This window comes from Nelusetta ayraudi, unplaced genomic scaffold, assembly GCF_046127955.1.
Source record: "Nelusetta ayraudi isolate G7.1 ecotype Tasmania unplaced genomic scaffold, CSIRO-AGI_Nayr_v1 ptg000017l, whole genome shotgun sequence".
In the NCBI taxonomy this organism is placed as follows: Eukaryota; Metazoa; Chordata; class Actinopteri; order Tetraodontiformes; family Monacanthidae; genus Nelusetta; species Nelusetta ayraudi.
Window position 1 is genome coordinate 6,088,399 of NW_027466067.1, and position 20,305 is coordinate 6,108,703.

General features: G+C 44.8%; 1 protein-coding gene across 1 annotated transcript; it reads right to left on the reverse strand.

Moving 5' to 3' along the window:
- Window positions 1–4,318: 4,318 nt before the first annotated feature.
- Window positions 4,319–20,210, reverse strand: vapb (VAMP (vesicle-associated membrane protein)-associated protein B and C). Its single transcript, XM_076025000.1, has 6 exons — window positions 19,842–20,210; window positions 14,515–14,667; window positions 10,199–10,302; window positions 8,723–8,803; window positions 5,854–6,033; window positions 4,319–4,594 (listed from the first exon to the last, which is right to left on the reverse strand). Exons 1-6 carry the CDS (start codon window positions 19,897–19,899, stop codon window positions 4,439–4,441), a joined length of 732 nt encoding a protein of 243 aa, XP_075881115.1. The 5' UTR covers window positions 19,900–20,210; the 3' UTR covers window positions 4,319–4,438.
- Between the last annotated feature and the right edge of the window lie 95 nt (window positions 20,211–20,305).

Consider the following 20,305-nt stretch of genomic DNA (forward strand, 5'->3'; position numbering starts at 1 on the left):
AATGAGATTCCAATTCTGAATTCTTGCACATCCATTTTGCCACATTCTTACCTAAGACTTTTCCAATGAGTTGTAGCATTGTGTAACCAATCGGCTTCACTTTGTGCCCAGTTCCACTTCAGACTTTTGCCAAATTTTCACATTCCCATTAGGCTAAATGAGTTCCCCAACTAGTTTGGTTGAAGACCAAAGACCAATGACAGGCAGTGAGAAGGAACCTCAGACAGGAAAAAAAAAGCAGAGAAGCCACTTTTACAAGCTCCCCTGAAGAATCAAACAGGAAGTAGGCTACTTATGACTTAGTAGCCACAAAATTTATGTTTGTGACACGTCAAGTTCTTGCACTACAAACTGTTGATGTCTTTGCCAGCAGCAAGAAAACTGATTGGTTCGCTTTAAACATGACAGGCTGAAAACGTCAAGTCCACTTCCCAAGTATTCTTTCAGGGGCCGTCTGTTTCCAAAGGTTTTTCAATGAGCTCTTTCCCAAAAGACAAACATGCTTTCGTGTGAAGTTTGTAAAAATGCCCCGTTTGCTAAATTGTATCAAGAAATCAATTTCATTGACATCACATTGCAATTAACTTTGTTTTTAGCAATACTTACAGGATACTATAGTTAGGGTTGCCAACCTTGTGTTGTGGGAAAACAGGTACGTACGTCCATACGTCCGTCCGTGGGGTATTCCCAGGAAAAAACTTCCTTTTCAACTCGATACGGAATGCACGACTTGGATTCTAAATTTTGGACAATTTCGTTTTTCAGGGAACAGTTGGCAACCCTATGTATAGTTTAAACAAATCTGCTGTGTACTCAAGTAACATTTTTCAGTAACGCCACATCATGTATCAGTGCAATAATATTATTGATACACTGATGTAACATCAGCAATGTTGTGTGGAGAAGCACAATATATCCTTCCAAGTTGTAGTAAAGATGAAAGTGAAAAATTGTAAGCACCATGGCTGAATGAAATAAAAGGGAACTTGGAAATATTTACTTTGGTTCTCCAAACAGTAAATCAGAGCTACTGCTCCTTACAACACACTAAAGGAAGGGGGAGACGGACAGTACCGTGCAGAAACCGTTGTAGTGGGACGCAATTATTTGTGGCCTTTGGGACCGTGTTTGACAGAAGCGTTCCCTCCGCGCAGCTATCTGTCACTTCTGGCGACACGTGGAATCGGGTCATGTTTCTGTTCTAAGGTTAGCATCGCACAAATGATTGAAAAGGTTTTTCCTGGAGAGATCAGCCACGGGCCACTTCTTCCAGACTTGCATCCCGCCCCTGCCAGTTGTCGGGCCTCCAACTTCTCTGGCAGACTTGGATTCCGCTTTTTGAACGGCGATGGCGCCAGAGACTCAGAGATCTCTGTCGGACGATATCTGCATGAAATTTGGCTTTTTTTGGTGCCAGACAAATTCACCATGAAACGTGTTTTGTTACGCTTTTGGCTGTTTGGAATGAATCGAGGGTCTCCTGTAGCAGGAGACGGCACTGTGAAACAATACTTGTCACTGTGACATAAGTAGTTAGCGCTCACAGCTAGGGGGGTGCCAGGCTGTCGGATTGATATGGAAGCATTGGCAGACCCTGCGGACACAGTGAAGGCTGAGGCAATCCTCTGTTAAGAATCCAATGAAGAGGCGGCAGGGATTCATATCTGATAAGGTCCCCTCAAGACCCTGAAGTACGACGTTACCACGAAAAAGATGATTCACCAAAAATGGAAATTTTTGCACATTAACTACCTGCTACTAAGTGAATTTCGCCTTTTAGTGACATTTTGTGACTCACAGAGCCATTCCCCAAGTTTTACAGTTAAAGGACTCAACCCAGTGCTTATAGGGTGGACGCCCACAGTAGCCATGTACTCCATCACAACATGGACAATGTGATTTTACAGACTTACAAACAGGAACACATTTGATTCTAATTTTTCTTTATTTGAACATTTTTGATGTTTGCATTTAATGTGGCCCTTCAATCCTGCGTGCGTGACATGAAATGACTTCACACGTTTGGATATGGGCGTTATTTATTGAATTTATTAAGATGCTACATAGTGCAACCAGGTTGCGTTGGTTTTTCGATACACCAGAGAGACTACTTGACCAGGGATATTCATCTTCTCAGATAGACTCATTTATTTATTTTATATACATACAAAACAGGTTTGTTTGTTTTCTTTGACTTCTTACGCCACTCAAGGTCAAACATTGCAGAACAGGTCAGTGTGTGGTTATTAGACCTGGGCTTCAACATGTATTACATGCTCGTTCAACACCTGGGTGTGTGTAAAGAGGTCATCTTTGTGTCAGTTCAAAAGTAGCCAATTTGGGTCCATGTCTTTTGGGGAACCCTCTGACACTTCCAGCCGCAAAAACTGAACAAGAATTTTTTTCTTTTTCCCCAAGAACATGTGAAGCCCTGGTGTATTAACCCATGATAGGACTGTACTTCATGTCTGCTCTGCCCTCCCTCTAAGCAGCAAGTCATCCTCAACCCAAGAACTTTACAGAGATATCATGGAAACACACCTTCATGTTTATTTGAACGTCTTCCTCAACAATACAACCAAATAACGTGGCATTTCATCACATCTTACTTGAACCGCCGCACCCCTGCATACTCTTTGTTATATTCATACATTGACACAAACATCTCGGCTGCTGTTCGTCGCTGGTTTTTCCCTAATGTCCTTTTTTTGGGATGGAAAAACAAAAATGTATTTCTGCCTGCTGCTTATTTCTGCCAAAGTGCAACCATCTGCATGTGAACAGTAAAACATCTTCATGAAACTCCCTCTTGGCTGCGAGCGAGGCTGTATGATGTTACGCCCTCTTTTGTTTAAGGAAGAAACAAAAGCGAGAACAGGGGGCGGTCAGAATCTTCAAAATCAATGTGAAGATGATTTAAAATGCAGTGAGTATATGACAACAGTGAACAACAGATAAATGCTGAACACAAGGTCTGCGTTGAAGAGAAAACCAGCAGAAACAGCTGCAGTTGCGATCCAGTGGCCTTCAAACACAATTTGCAACAGAAGATGAAACCCATTTTTTCAGACACAGGAACTTAACCTTAATGCCATTGATAGAAACTTCCTTACATGCACCACCTCCTGTCTTAGTGTATGTATGCAGACACATATATATATATAATAGTATACCTCCATCTTGGCCTGAGAATAACTTGCCCAAACAGGTCACAAGGCAAGACTTTCATCTGCACAACATTTCCAGAAATGATCTCGAGCTCATTTCAGGTAGCTGCGATATTTCTCAAATGCTTTTAACTCACAGCAAAAAAACAAAAACAAAAAAACCCAAAAGAAAACAGCAGTTCATAAAAACGCAACAAAAAGAACAAACAAGAAAAAAATCATCAGAAAAATGTAGTTGTGCAAACCTACAGCCATTTGATGTTATTCATCACCATTTACAAAAAAAAAAAAAAAAAAAAGCAAATTAAATTAGATCTAGGAGTCCAGATGCAACACTGTGTGAACGCATGCAATCAAACATCGTCCGTTCGGAACAACCGAGGACGTGGTGAGCACTGAGTTACAGGTGACGGGACGGGACGGGAGGAGGAGGAGAAGTGTGGAAGAGAACGCAAATCAAGTTGTAGTGTTTTTCTACACGGGTCACGGCTGCTCGACAATCAAAGCTGAGTTTACAAAGCCGCTGATTTGTGTGAGTCAGTCTGACAGGCCTGCGTGCAACCCCGGCTGTGTGCGTGTCTGTGTGCGTGCTTGTGTGCGTGCGTGTGTGTGTGTGTGTGTGTGTGTGTGAGATCGATCTCTGCGGTCAATCGCTTTTTTTAAAGGGGGCGTGGCTGAAAGAAGCGATCGAACGAAGCGCACGGACGGGGGAGGGGAGGCGTGTACTTACAACATCGACCCTGCCTCCATCATTTAGAAAAGAGCAAACGCAACACTCGCACACTCGCCACACCTACACGACGGCCTCGCGCGCTGTCGGACCCCGCCCCCCTCTGACCCCTCCCAACCCAACCCGACCTTTGTTACCGACCAGTCGGAACTCCAATCCGTACTCGTGAAACTTTGGAACGAGGGCCACGACGTTGAAGCGACGATTAACGTGGCGGCAAGACCGCTAACAGCAGATTTGTTCTTAAGGAAAGCTATCCGTTTTAATTCTTGTACATCGCTGGAAAGAAAAAAAAAATCTTGTTTTGTTATTTAATTAATTTAACATAAATGAGACAGAATCAAAAAAAACAACAAAAAAAACGAGTACCACCCCCTCCCACGCACCCCCTCCCCCCCCCCCAAAAAAGAAAAAAAAAGAAAAACCCCGATATGGCAAAAAATTTCTGATCCGAGATCCCCCGGGCTCCCATGTTTTGTTTTTCGTTCCCCTGAAAGCATGCTGCGTGCGGCGCCGCCGCCACCGGGCTGCGTGCCGCCGTCTACAGGACCAGCTTGCCCACGATGACGCCCACCGCGAAGAAGAGCACGATGAGGGCCATCGCGCGGATGCCCAGGCCCTCGTCTTTCTTGACGGCCATGGAGGAGTGCGGGGACGACATCATGTTGCTCTTCCTCATCCGCAGGCCGTCGTCCTCCTAGCGTGGGGTGGAGGGGGTGGAGGGGGTGGAGGGGGTGGAGGGCGGGGGCGAGGGGGGGGGGAACAAAGCGCAAAAAAAAAAAAAAAAAAAAAAAAAAAAGGGCGTTAGAGGAGAGGAGTGCGAATGTAAATGCGAGGAGGACGATGAAAGAGAGGAGGAGAGTCGGCTCAGTTTGTCAGTCGGTGAGTGAGATAAGGCCGTATTTATTTACTGGCCCTGAGAAATACGATCTGTTTAAATCTTCATTTGACCTCCCACACCCCCGGCCCCCCCTCCCCCCGCACCTCCATCCCCTGTAGGACTGCGGGAGGCGCCAAAGCTTTGACACACTTCATTTCCCAGCAGCGGGTGGGCGGGCTCTCTGTTAGTTTAATCTCAGCCGCAGGAGCAGCCAACAGTCATCCCGCCTCTGGCAAGCGCTTTCAAAGCGAGGCGGCGGCGGCGGCGGCGGCGCTTGAAGGCCGGACGACTTTCTCTTCGCCGATTGTGGTGCGCGACGCCCCCCCCCCCCCTCTCCCCACCCCCTTCCAACTCCAACTTCACAGACTGCTTCCATTAGTCGATCGCCTCGTGGATGTTCCAAAAGTTGCTCAAAAGAGCAGTGAAACCTAGCGGCTCCAACGGCGGCGACGTCACCCCGCGAGGCCTCGATAGCGTCTTGATTGCGAACGCGATTTTGATCGTGCCGTAATCTGCGTGGCGGCCGGCGTCCAAAGAATACAAACGAGACACAATACGGCCGTTTAAACGATGATGGCAACTCTCTGGTTTGACGTGAAACGCTGGTGGGCGGGGGGGGGCGTCGCGGTTGTTGCAGTTGTACCGCGCTCAAAAACATTCTCGATTTGTGAGACGACTCGAAGGCTGTCGGATTGATGACGGAATGTGTTTGACAAGCGGGATACAGTTGGGCATAAACAGCCTAATGACCAAGAATGGCAAAAAGAGATAATGTCCGTTGTGCTGTGGAAAATGACCCAATTTTACTTAAATGGTGTAAAAAAAATAAAATGACATTCCTTTATCGCGTGACTGTACTTTAAAAGGAATGTGAGCCTATTTTCCTCAATTCCTCCCAGGATTTCAGCTTTATGTGCATCTAATCAGACCCAGGTTCCAAACCGAGTAGAAATTAATCAGGGTAAAATGTGTCATTTTATAATATTTTTGGTTGTTGGGTTTGCCATGGGATTTTTTTTTTAATGTAAAAAAATACACCGGGTCCCAAAAAAAAGAAAATCACTGCTGTGACTCACCCGGATCTGTTTGTTTTCTTCCCGTAGCCGCTGGGCCTCCATGTGCAGCCTCTTGCACTCTTCCATGATCTTCTTCACCTCGCCATCGTCGAGGTTGGAGCTCATCGACTTTGAGGAGAGCACGGAGGATTCGGACTTGAGCAGGCTGGATGATATCATCTTGCTGGAGTCCATGTCATGCTGTAAACCGGTCAGAGGGGTCAGAGTGTTAAGAATCGATACGTTTCCCCCGTTGGCCCTCCAGCCGCCCCCCAAGGCTCTGAATCTATTTGGGAGACCTTTTTACTTTTGTCAGTTGCGTGCAGTGTACTGTTTTACTGCTTCCAGCTTGAACTGACTCATTAGCCGCGTTTCCATGACAGTTTTCGCAAAATAAAAGCAATATTTCACAAATTTCACGTCCGCTGGCATATAAATGCGAAAAAAGTCTTTCCATGACACTTTTGCGATACACCTCCATATCGATAAGTCTGGAAAACCACATCATGAGTGTAAAAACCTTTTGGCCATATTTGAGAGGTTTTTTGAAGTTCAGGCGTTTCCATTGCCAGTTTTTTATTGCGATATTTAGGTTTTGTGCAATTCTCAGGGTAATGGAACAGCAGCTGTTAGCGCGAGTGCGCAAAAAGCTTTTATGGAAAGCGTTTTGCCGGGTGAACTCTGACGTCGTCGGGAACATTTGGGATCATTCAGCTGATGTGGCTGTCGCTTTTTTTTTTTTTTTTTTTTTTGCGTCTTCTTGGATGCTTCCATAACATGGAGGGACACGTGGCTACCAGTTAGCACGAACAGATCCGACTTGACTGATGAGACCACAGTGTTGCTCGGCCTCATTCCCGGAAAAAAAAATGAAACGGCCAATAATGACAACAATTCCTCAAATCTGCCCTGCTTTTTTTCTGCTGGTTTTGTTCACCTCTGCATCATCCTGTAGCCGCTGATGAACCAGCAGTTTGCGTGGCCTCCCTAAATCGCGTAAAGGAAAGTTGAGACGAGCGTTTCTAATTCTATTTTCTCATTTTTTTTAATGCAGTGTCAAAGGTTTTGCTTTTGACTCACTACACATTTTTATGAAAATGCACTTGGTTCCAGAAGGAGTGACATTTTGTTACACCTCTTTCAAATACGGTCTGGTCTCAATAATAAAAAAAAAGTAAAAAAAATATTTATGAATGCCAACCTGAATGTACTTTCTATTCAATACAGTAACACACACATACACATGTTGCAGTTATAAAGTCAGTGTGTGTGTGGGGGAAAGTTCACCCCGGGGTGCCTTTGGTAAGCTGCGTCCTATCAGCATTATCTCTGATGAACTCTGTACCGCACAGATGTAAGCGAGATCCATGTGTGTGTGTAACTCGGTCCGTAATGAATGAAAAACAACTACAATAGGTCCCCATCCCCGAGCCCGCATCATGAGATAAAGTCTGTGCAGCGGTGTGGGGTCTGGGAAGAGTCATAAAAATAATAAACTGCACATGAGAGCGACCGGGAGGCAGCGACGTCTGGGGGAGCGTCATGTGGGAGCAGGAGGAGATTGAGGAGGAGGAGAAAGTGGAGGAGGTGGACGAGGAGGAGGTGGTTGAGAGGTAAAGGGTTAAAAGTCGGTGACACATCAAATAGATGACACGAGTTCGGGGGAAAGAAAGTAAGAAGTGTTTACAGGAAGAAGAAAGACGAGGAGGGAAGTGGGTGTCCCGACAGTTTTGGTGTTGGATCTTTGTGTTTGTGCGTAATTTAAGTGGCCGTGTGTGTAGCTGCGTTTCCATTCCAGTTTGTCGCAAAATAAAAGCGATATTTCTAAAAATTTCAACAAAGCACAATTGCGATTTGCAGGTGTTTCCATTGAATGGCGTGAAGCACATAAGCCGTCATTCTCGTAAAATCTCACCCAGCGAGATGTCATAAGAATTACGTTTGCTTTTGTTTTGTTTTTTTTTTACGTTTGTTTGCCATCAAGAATGGTTGTTTTTTTCTCTTTGACTACTTGTAAAAAAAAATATTCTGTCTCCTCCGTCCAAACAAAACGCACCATTTTCACTTGAGGTGAACTGGTCACGTGACCCCGTGCGCCACGTCCGCTGACGTGTAAATGCGATATACCTCTGTCTCGATACGCCTTAAAAACCACCTCATGAGAGCATCAAAAACCTTTAGCGATATTTGAGAGGTTTTTGGAAGTTTAGGTGTTTCCATTACCATTATTTTTATTGCAATATTTAGGTTTTGCGCAATTCTAGGGGTAATGGAAAACGCAGCTTGTGTGCGTGTGTGTGGGCTCCAGCTCCCAGTTCTGACACACCTGCTTCCTGTTCCCTCAATCAGCACACCTGCCTGCTATCAACTCATCAGCCTGCACGGTACTTCAGCACAGGTCTTTTCTCCACTCAGCGCTAGATCTTAGTGTGACCAGCGTGGCGACGCCTTCGTAAACTAAGTTCCTCCAGAATTAGATTTTCTCCCGTTCTGCTCCATAAACTTTCCCCTCCAACTGGCTGGCTTCTCCTCTGCTTACATACTTCACACAATTTAATCAGTACCCAACTGTTCTGTCAGAACATGGAAAAATATTAGATCAATTACACAACAATAGAACAATTTATAATTGTGTGGCTGTGTGTCCTGCGGCGGCTTCCATAAAAAGCTGAACACTGATTCATGAAATAGTTCTGATTGCTGATTCAAAATATAGTTTAGGACTAAACATAAATATAATGCACTGTCATTTAATTGAAAAAGCAATTCATGAAAATCTTTGCAACAGGACCGAGCGGGCAGCTGTGATGTGAAAAGATGATGCACTGCTACAAACAAAAAAGCAACACTTTGAGTTGAAGACGGGCGTAGAGTAGAATGGTGTGCTTACCGTTTTTTCATTCTCTAGCGGCAACTCGAAAACACACCTCAGTTTGGAGTCCATCAGCTCCTCTGGCCTGACCTCCTTCCACTGGTGGAAGCAGAAAACAAAGACGGTCAACACATCATGACTTCAGGCGTCAGAGAGCAGTACAGCTGACGGCAAAGTGCGATTAAAAACTTTCTTCTTCTTTCTCTTGAACAAAGCTGATCGTCTGGCTTTTCCAGCTATAAATAGCCGATGAGAATTAAGGTTTGGAAAACGGAAGGTTTGGTTTGCAGTGCATGTGAGGATCAAAAACAACAAAGTTGAGGGATGCAATATTAACATAATGAAGGGTGAGACTAGCAATTTTCCAAGTTGACTGTCTTGTTGGGGATTTGGAAAGCAAGGACTGCGTGGATTCATTCAGCAGGAAACAATGGTGTTTGTGTTAGCATGAAAAGAGCACGATGCTCTATTAGGGCCGTAGCTATCCCATATTGCCCAGACAGCCTGCGGTACTGGCTAATTTCCAACGCTGCCACAACGTGAGCTTAAATTTGAATAAACTAAGGCAGATATTTTGCCTTGAGGAATTTTATTAGTGGAGGTACACGAGGGATTGTTTCAGCGAAATTCACAACAAGCAGCTTTGAACACAGTGTGCGCAAACACATTCTTCTTTTTTACTGCCTGCCGACTTGTTATCACAAAGATCTGCCGCGTCCATTGTTTCAGAGTCTTTGTGTGAGGCAACAATGAAAGAGGAGAGCCGTCTGTTCTGCTCTCCAAACAAGCCACACCTAAAATGCCTTCTTTCAAGTTCTGGTTCCAGATTGCTCCCATTGCAGTGTCGGCTTAGGTGCTTCTTTGTGTGCTTTTTGCATGACAACGCACGACATCAACACGAGACTCCCAACTCAAAACATGTGAGTGGCCATTTGCCGGGAGGACGGTGCGCTGGCCAGCTCTTGACAAAGACGGACTTGGCGGGACCACACACTGTAGTGGTTCGGACAGCGGTGAGCTCACTGTGTGATCTTCTGCAGGGCGGAGATGAGCACAAGCCTCTGCCGTTTAACCCACCAATTCAGATCCATTTGCGAAGTCTGAGTTTCCCCCCCCCAACATAAACCTTTTTGGCGCGGTCCCAGTCAGGTTTAAGCCACCTGCCAGTGTAAAATAACCAGCGGCCAAAGTGATAAATGGTAATTGTGGATAAAGAAAACACTTCAAATCCTCGCTGGAGTGTCCTCAGGAACAATCTATCAAGCAGCGAACGGGCAGAAAAACCATTTGTTGAGATACATTTTCGCTGAGTTTATAACACCCAGTCCCGACTGAGCGTGAATCCTTTATGCTTTCGGTGCTGTCATTTCCCCGAGGGTCCATTTTGAGCCAAGAAAAAAAAACAACAACTTAAAAGCATTTTCATTTCAAGGCACTTGCGCCAAGAAAACATAGTGATGGAGAAAGATGTTTCCAAGGAGGAGACGCACTCACCACTCCCTCCATGTCGGTCATGTCAGGAGGCGCTAACAGGGACTGGACCATGAACTTGTGTTTGCTCTTCTCGTTGGGATCGTAGTCAAAAGGCTGAAGCATGACTGAAATGCAAAAAAAAGAGACATTAGATGTCAACATTGGCAGCAAAAGAAAGTTTTACATTTCAGAATAACTTCATTATGGAAAAGTGAGGAATGGGGGGGGGAAATCACATCATAAATGTGTGTTCTGGTTTGTTAAAGTCACTTGCAACAGAGGTACTCGGCTTGTAAGAGCTTCGCAGCGGCAAACTAAACATGCTGTTGTGATTTTTCAATTGTTTTTTTTATGATCCTCTGGACCAGCAGAAGATCTTAATTGAATCATTTAAAAAAGAATAAATCAAAATCAAAGTTATGATCAACACAGAACCTTTATTAATAACGACTGCTGAGTTTTGACATTTAGTCTTTTAATCTTAATAGGGAACATTTGGTATAACATTAGATAAAATGTGGTGTTTTCTTTATCTAGACCTTTTAAATCTGGAAGCTCTCGCAAACAATCTCATCCTCACTTCCCGTCCTTGGCCGACTCAGGAAATTGTATCCGACAACGAACCCTGTTAACATCCCCTCAAAGTGCCACCTACAGGACCACAGACAGGAACAGGGTATGATTTGTAGGGACAATCTGCTGCCGCACACGCGAAACCAAACGCCTTGTGGAACACCGGCGAACGTGCCTGCAACATTTCATCTTCCCTTCTCTCTCAACTTTGGGGTTCATTTCTTGGATTAAACGCGAACCGAGTATCAAATGGCGGCTCTTCAAGGCTGTGGGCTTTTCCCCGCTGCTCGGGGAAAGAGCTGGAGATGATTTATTTCCAAGTTCATGTTACCCTGATGGTGAAATGCAGACAGATCTGCGTGTACCCGAGGGGCTAATCTTTCTCGCAGCTTCCAAGCATGTCTTTCTCTTTCTTAACGTTACATATTGCTCTAACAAAAAGCAGGTGTGCGGAGCCGGCAGACAACTTTAAGCCGTCGCCGCGGCCGCCGCTTCGCTCGGTAGTGCGTTATTTGATGTTCTTCCAATAAGTCCAAGGGTATTTCAAAGCTGACCCATAATTTACAATGATGAAGGACTTTTTGAAAACACCAGTAACAGCCCACGTCTAACAATAATTGCATGTGTCTTTGCTCTTGCTAGAAACAATTGACCTTTCTAATTTCCAAGCCAGCTCAGGCTATGAGGATGGTTTTTATATATATACATATATGGCACATGCCAATTCCCAACGGAGCGGGGGGAAAAAAACCCTCAAAGATGTAGCGCACTATTGCAGCAATCAGGGCCATTCAACGCCGCAAACCAGAAACAGACGGACTGAACAGATTGAGAACGTCCTGTTTGAGTCAGACCCAATTTGCACGGCCATCCACCTTGGGTCCGATGGGACGGGGCTGAGTGGAGAGCGGAGGCAGGAAAGCTTGGACGCTGGTCGAGCAACAATGAATAACAGAGGCTGTGAGAGGTTTTGAGTCGGGGCCGAAAAAAATGAAGGGGGAGAGAGAGCATTGAACCCTGAACCCCACAGTGGAGGTGGGGGAGTGAGATTAATCCCTTTTGACCTGCAGCCTTTAAACACACCTTCCACAAAAGCCACTTGTGCTAACTGCGCACTTTGGTATTCCGGCTTCCCGGCGAGCGATCATCTTTTCGCAGATTCACCCGGCCAACCCGGTCAGGCAGGATGGCAATGGGGAGGCTGCGAGTTGACGATGAATGGAGCCATTAGAAGGGAGAGGCACGGAGAGGCGCTAACTTTCCTTGGCTGCTGCTAATTAATTCTGTCCGGTGGGATAAAATAGAAGGTCGGCCTCTGCTGACGGCACAAAGTCATACGCATGGTTTCCTTTTCCTTTTTTTTTAATGACGCGTACAACAAGCATGTCGAGTCATTCTAACAAGGATCGGCGCTGGATTTACTGCTGAACTGAAGTATCATGTCACCATTGCTTTCATCCTAAATTAAGTTTTTCAAACAGATGCCGTGGCAATGGATGGCGTTTTGACATATTTGTAGCTTGAGAGCTGATTTTTGTGCAGATTTAATCATCGGCAAATCAAATGAAGAACAATAACATGTGTTGTCCATTTCTAGTTTTGATCCATTTCTTCCTCAGCTCTCTGTAGTAAAAGTCGGAAGAAACGACGACAACCGAGCGTTTCCACAGCCAGCTTACAATTTAAATGCTCACCCACACACTCTGCAAGAAAATGAGCTCAGTGTTTTTAATCTGCTACCTGCTGTTAGCAGGGCCAGTGCGGGCCTCGCTCGCTTCAGGTAACTCCCTGTCCAATTTGCCCAATATTACTCAACATGATACCCGGGCAAAGATCAGAGCGACAATAGAGTGTGGGAGTGTGGAAGCAGCCTTGTCGAGATAAAGGCCCAGAGGGGAAGCTCACCAGTATGTGAGTGAGAGCTCAGTCTAATAAAAACCTATTCATATTCAGACTTTGCAGGGTAGCGGGCAGGATCTCACACTTCTACCCTTTTGTGTTCTCGACGGAAGAAGGCGGAGGAGCGGAAAAGAACACTCAAGGAATCAAAGTCAGGATAAGAGGAGCAAAAGAATTGTTTTTGCTGTAGCAGCTGTGGCATTTGAAATCTACCTCGGGCCAAGTTAAAGGTTAAAGTCCCGCTAATTGTCAGCATCGCAGCATTTGACCCATTCCTCCGCTACGAGGGAGCAGCGCTCCAGAGTCATCGGATAGGAGAATATCTTAAGAACTGGCATTATGTAATGTAATGAATATTTATGAGAGAAAATAATCCTATTTCTCACATTAAAAAGACTTTAAAACAGACGTATTGACAGAACTTCAGAACTTCAGAACTGGATGCAATGACGGAGCCGTTGTTGGGCCCGATCCGCGAGCCCAGATAAAATGCAGGCCCGTGTCAGGAAGGGCGCGCAACGAAAAAACCCATGCCAAACTAAACATGCAAATCAATTCTGTGACGAGCCCTGAAGGGAAGAGCAGCAAGGATTTGCTTGCTTGCTTTTGCAGTTTAGGACTGTTTGCTCTCTCAAAGTATTACATCCAAAAAGGTAAAGGCTTACCTTACCTGCTTTTGCAACATTAAAACAGGAACAAGAAAATGCCCAAAGGCCCAAAACGTTTTCTTTTATCATAAACAAGTTCACTGACATTCAAAAGTCAACAATTCACCATGTTTGTTTGGTTGTTTTTTTTTTTAAAGAGACTTATAATTTGTATTAAACAAATACAAAAGTATAATCTATGCATTCGCATTAGCTTACAGGCTTTTTACATTCTTACATTTTTAAAGCAAGCAAAGAATGGCTGTTATATTTTTCTCTTTCATTACTTAAAAACATTATCCGTCTCCTCCTCCGTCCAAACATAACGCACCATTTCCACTTGAAGTGAACTGATCACGTGACCTTGTACGTCACGTCTGGTGACGTGGAAATGCGAAAAAAAGTGTTTCCATGACACTTTTGCGATATTCCTCTATATCGATACCTCTGAAAAACCACCTCATGAGAGCATAAACATTTTTTTGCGATATTTGACAGATTTTTCGAAGTTTAAGTGTTTCCATTACCAGTTTTTATCGCAATATTTAGGTTTTCCGCAATTCCAGGGTTAATGGCAACACAGCTAGTGTGTAGATGTTAGCAAACCGGGCTGTTTCAGCACAGCCACAGTTAACTGCCTGTTTTAAGTGGCACAGAAGGTTCATCGAAGCTTAAAGCAAAGTCACCGTAAAACAAGTCGGTACACTGAGCCCAAACTGAAATGGGTTTAATCACCTACGCAAAGTTTGCAATGGGTGTGCCTGCCTTGTAAGAAACCTGTGCTTTCCTTCAAAGGAAGTGGTTGCACGTCTAACTTAAAGACACTTAGGATCCCAGAAAGAGGGCGTCGATCGTTTGTCTCGAGTGTCCGCAAGCTTAGAAAAGCAGTCTTTCGGAGGGGCAGGACCCTCATGAGGGCCAGAAGTGGAGGACTGTGTCGGGCTGTCATCCTGCTGATGGCAGCTTCCACCGGAGGAGTTTGCAGTTGTTGACACCAAATAGGGGAAGCTGTAAAATGAGCCTTTGGCTGTAAATGGCAGAGGTGGCACAGTGTGGAAACGCTAGCCCCGTACCTGTCTGCTGAGTGAGGCTGAGCGAGGGGCCTGCTCAGGGGGGGACTGGGGCAAAGGGGGGGTGAAGTGACGCGTGTGTTTATCTAGACAGAGCAAACCCACTTGACGAGGATCACGGTCCCCTCCGCTGCCTTCTGCCGTTTACCTTGCACGTTTAGGGAAGTGCCCGCGTCGATGATCCCACTGTTTGGCCGCACGCAGTATCGGCGCGGCGCCGTCGTCTTAACCTTGAAGCACACATTCCTTTCTGTTGGGTTGGAGAGCTTGAGATTTGTGGTGACCACGTCTGAAAATGGACCTGCGGAGGACAGAAAAAATGTTGAAATTTGAAGAAATTTGCCGTGAGTTATGAGCGAAGTGCAGCACTTTGTTTTTCTCAAAGGGTAAACTGTGTAACAAAATAAGGGGTGTAGTGTATTTTCTTTACTTGTCTCAACACTATGATCAACTAATTTAACTGAAGTGAGTCCTTAAAATGAGATGTATTTTAAGATAATCCCAAATGACAGAAATAATAGCCTGAATAACAGTTACTGAGTAATAATGTGTTTGACATCAAATCTTTTCCTTTTGAATAACATTTACACAACATTTTGATTCTGTGAACCAATGTCTCGTTTGTTTTCTGAAACTGATCTCCGGCTCGATTCATCAAAACCTCCGAGGAGTTAAATAAAGCGTTCGGATCGATTAACGACAGACCAGCGACTGCCGCGCCGCCGCCGTGACCAGAGTAGCTGATGCAGTTTGGCTCTGGCGGTTCCAGCTTTCATCCTAAATGCAGGCCACATCTCTGGCGAGGCTGTCCTGAGGCCAGACGCATTAGGCTGCGCAGGTCTGTCGATAAAGCCTCGCAACGGACGGCAGGACAAAACAACTTGTGGCAGCTCTAAAAGGCAAAGCAAGCCGAGGTGAGTCAGAGCTCGTTGGTGCAGCGAGAGAATTCAAATTGTTCTGTAGGTCGAGTCAACGACGCAGATTCGTGCCTAATTAGCTGGGAAGTCGTTGTCAATGTGGCCTTAAAAGAATTAAAAACAACAGGTATCCAAAACAACATCTAAACCATTTGCTCGCTGAACATTTCATTGTAATTAGAAAGAAAATAGACAATAATAATAAATGACTGGATATTCCATTCCCGAGACCTCACTATTATAAACCGACGCCGCAATTACGATGGCTTGTCCACGTGGTTGCAACACGTACACGCTGGACTTGCTAAGCGTGTTACAAAATGTTATCTTGAACTACGAATACGGACGTTCCCACGGCGCCAAACACATTCAAGAACAGCAACTGCAAACTCAACATGTTCAGGGAACCTGCCAGAGCGCAAAAGCAACAACGGAAATATTTACCCCAAAAATAACAAATGGAAGGAATTCACTCTCCACTTGGTGTTGGGCGCTTGGTCCCGTGGCGTCCGAGCAAATGACATTAACAGAGAAGGCAAAGCTGTTGGATGTGAAAGAGCGTGGAGATAAAATAAATTAATAAATAAATATGGCCGCATGCAAAACTAATCTGGCTAATGCAGTCAGTAACCTTGAAGAAGCACACAGTGTAATTAGCCTTCCGTGATGTTATCGGCATATTACACCATTAAAACGCCAATATGAATGCATGAACGGTTCCCCCGTTTGGTTTCAACGTGCTCTGCGCTGCTTATTACTTAATCGTCCCCGAGAAAACCACAGAATTACACGTTATTAATTCAATTCTGCCTCGCAATCTCTCGTCGCGTCTGTGTTCTTCTCCCACAACTTCTGGTGAGGCACTGAAGCACTTGGTCACGGTCAACTGAGGGCTAATCACAAATTAATTACAGGACTTCTGAAACCCTTGTGGGTTCTGTGCCAATATTATGCACCTTACAACTACCACGCTGATGGAAACTAATTTTGGAAACATGCAGTACCCCCATAATCCTATAAAACCTTCGCAAATGATTTTGCATCCATGGAAATGGTGACGATTAATTGGAGCCAATGTTTTTGGGGTTTTTTTCATCCTACATTCACAGGGTGTCCCAAGAAATTTGACATCATTTTGCAGCCCAATAATTTTGGCAATTCTTGTTGAAATAACCTCAAATTTTCACAGAATGTATAGAAACAGATCAAGATTTTGTGTTTAATGTTTTATTTTTTGTTCTGTTTTCAGGTTGAGCCATGCCGTTCACTCCGAAAGAGAAGTCAATTTGCGTCTTGCAATATGCTTGCACACAGTCACCCAAGACTGTGCGGCGTGCCTTCAATGCAACATTTGACTGGCAAACAAATGTGGACTTGGTGGTCCCTTAGTGAACGTATGATGTTCAACACCTAAACTGTTCAATTTCATTGAGATAGACCTTTAAAGGTGATGTCAATTTTTTATGGGACACCTTGTATTAGAGCTGGGATGAGCCACTGTGCATATGCTTTGAAAAAGCCCAACCCATTACGTTTTCATTGTAGACCAAATTACACTCATCCACCTGAGACACCTAAAACTAGAAAACCAAAAGCGACGCCTTCATAGTTTCCCACCATCACGACAAATTGGGCCGCCGTAGTAGCGCTAATGATGTGCAAAACCCCAGTGTTTATGAAAAGCTCACTTACCCCGCGCTGAAACACGACCAAACTATTTCATAATTACACTAGATCCGAGATGAAGTTTCGGCTCCAGAACATGGAGAGAAACTGACACTTCCTTTCCTCTCTGAGCGAAGACAGGGAGGAAATTCAGGCCCTCGCAAGCTTGGCTTCACATCTAAAGGCTTCTAATGAAAAGGACGAAGGCCACCGACTACCGCATACCTGATATAGTACTTCCTGCAAAGTTTCCCGGGATAGTATCCAGCTCTCGAAAACCACGAGCAGCGGCTAAATCTATTACACTGAGTGGATGTTTGATTTTGTCATTTTTCAAGGGCAAACTTAATGGGTGCGATATTAAAATGTGATGAGATGGGATTGTGTTCGTCTCACCCCTGGACAAAGTCTAGGTTCCCAACACTTGGGAGGGTTTGAGACGGAGGCTCATGAGAACAACTCTCAAATTCCTGCAAATTTCACACTGTGCTGCGCATTATTACCCAGAGCCAAAGCGTAAACATGTGATTTGTGTTATCAAACGGAGTAGCATGTTGCAACGGCAACCACTCCCTCCCCCCCCCCCACACTCACGGATTAACACATCTGATTAGCCACATTAAAAGGACCTTTGTAACATTCTTTCGTTTGTGTAACACTGTGGGACCACACTGGCACCTCTGTTCCATATCGGCCAAAGTGTCCGAACGTAGCATGTTGGCAGAAAATCCTGCAAAGTCCTAGTTCTGTGAGAGCTCACGGGGGCATAACATTAAAAAAATTATTACAGAGATAAAGTGGAAGTAAAAGCAACACTACACACCTTACAAGTTTACAAGTGCGATTAATCAAATGTCAAACGCAAGTAAAAAAAAAAAAAAAAAAAAAGACATCGGAGACACATTTCTCCCCACCGCGCGGAATGTGAGAATCGCGCTGAATGTCCTGTTTGTATAAAGTTTTATGTGTCCGTAGAAACATAATGGGCTCGAGGGTGAAAGCCACAGAGAGGACGGGGTAGTTTAGCATTTTAAGACTGATGTGTTCACGGTCTACTGTGGCTTACGCTAACAGTTTAAAATTACAATGTGGCACGTCTGGCAACTCTCCTGACTGATATTAATACACTTCACGACTTAACTCACAACAAGCTTGCCAAAGAAAGGAAGAAAGAGTATTTTAAATATAGCTCTTTTTTTTTTTTTTTTACCATTACTTGTACTATTCATCCTATGCTAAAAACTAGACCTCTGTTTTGTTGAAGAGTCACTGCATGTGATAAATTATTCAATTAAACTTCAAAGATCAATAAAACAGAGGTAACAGTGTCCTATCATGGCGAACAGGGCAGAAAAATCTGCGCTATTAATTTTCTTTACACCAGATGCGGCGGGGTTCTTTTTTTTTCTTTTTTTTTTCGAGGCTCATCAAACACAAACTGCTGACTGTAAGCTTTTAATTTGTAGTATGGCTCATAGATTTAATTTGCATGAAGCATGAATAAAACATCAAATCAAAGCAGTTTGTTACTCCCAAGTTTTCATATTCAAATTGTGTGTGTGTGTGTGTGTGTGTGTGTGTGTGTGTGTGTGTGTGTGTGTGTGAGCACTTGGCAATTGCAAAACAGGTCAGAGAGGCATATGAGTTTATGTAACATGTCTAGACCTGAAACAACAGGGCATCGCGCCCACTGTCCTGTGTCTAAGTGATTGCTCAGCCCATCAATAAACAGGAAAGCCGTTAGAATTTGTAAATTGAGCCAAAGGAATTTGCCAAAGGGGGCAAAATTGACCCCCTAGTTTTTCGACCCAAGATGTGGAGTTATTTCAAACAAAATATTGAATTCATGAACTTGAAAATTCATACATCCAATTCGGGAAGAATGATGTAAACAAGGCTAGGTTAGATTATTTTGCTCAGAAACTCAGGCGGAAATTTTGTTACCCGACTTGACCCGATATGACGTCACAGTCATGGCAGCCTCCATTACCACTGGGTAATAGCAGTAATTCCATTACTATTATTAATAATCGACAATTACTTTTGTGTATGGTATATTTTCGTGCTACGCAAAGGTGATTACGTAGACAGCCTTGGACAACGTTTATTTATTATTTAAAGAATATTCCGGTGTTATAAGATTTAAAATGCTTCAAATCTACTATTGATGGTACTTCCCTGTCGATAGTTCCTCGGTTACACATTCTTTTTGGACACAAAACGCACAAGTTGTAACACAAATTCGCGTTCGTCATCCGAGCTGATCCCTTGACACGCTCCATTTTCTCGGAAACCGGGATTTTAAATTGCCTCTTCCGACTTGACGGTCGCTAATGAACGCAGCACAAGTGTCAAGTTATGAGTTGACAGCTGGCTGCTCGGCGGAGCGAGACAGCCAATCACGGCGCAAGCTGGCGTTCAGCTAGCTACACCTGCTACGGATGTTGCAATATTGTGTGCGATTAGCGTGTGGAATTTACCATGTCGCGTCTTTGCATTTACGTGTCACCACACGAAAATGAATGAGCTTTCGAAACTGAGCACTGCACGTTGTTTTAGATGTGGTAATAGCGCACACCGCGGCGGCATTGACGCGTAAAGAAGGGGCCTGGCTAGGTGGCTAGGTTAGCCGACAGAAGCTAATCCAGCAGCCAGCCATAGAGCTAAGCTAGCTGCTGAGCTGTCACTTGACCCGACGTCCTTTCAAAGCAGCGCTGTTCTCTTGCAGCTTTCATTACCATTTGTCAAAATGTCTCGCTCATCTCCTCCCGGGTTTGGTCAACGGGACACTGTCCCCCCAACCCGGACACCATGTCCCCTCACATGACAAACACCTCTGGCAGAGGCGGCGGCTCCCCCCTCCCGTCAAAACCGGGCCCTCCCCTCTTCTTACCTCTGAATTTCAGTTCATGCTGAGGCTCCAAGAGCAGAACCTGTTCCGGCCTGGCCATATCCCAACAACTGGAGCGGAGTTATCGCACTGCAACGTGTTTGTCTGTCGCTCGCCCCCCGTGCTAGGTTGTCCCTGAACGCGGCAGCGCCAATACACTTTGTTTTCTATCAGAATTAGCCGTATAAAACCTTGCAGCGCCGGTCACTCGTGCTACTCGAGCTACTGACGGCTGTTGAGATGCAGCAGGAAGGGACTGGGAGACTGCCTGGTGACGTCACCGCCTCTGCATAGCCACACGGCGGGGAGGGTGACAGCTCGATGGGTGATACCCGCTATCAGGATCAGAGCCACTACATGAGAAAAGTCTCCTTTCCTTATTTTTCAAAGATTTATTGCATGCATTCGGCTTTTGAGACGACTCTTATTCTTCCTCCTACTCTTTCCCTTGGAAGTCTAAATTCAGA

Coding starts and splice junctions, on each gene's coding strand:
- vapb (XM_076025000.1), bottom strand. CDS start 19,899: ATGGCCAGGCCGGAACAGGTTCTGCTCTTGGAGCCTCAGCATGAACTG. Junction 14,668..19,841: donor GCATGAACTGAAATTCAGAG/GTAAGAAGAGGG, acceptor TGTCCTCCGCAG/GTCCATTTTCAGACGTGGTC. Junction 4,595..5,853: donor AAGAAAACAAACAGATCCGG/GTGAGTCACAGC, acceptor ACCCCACGCTAG/GAGGACGACGGCCTGCGGAT.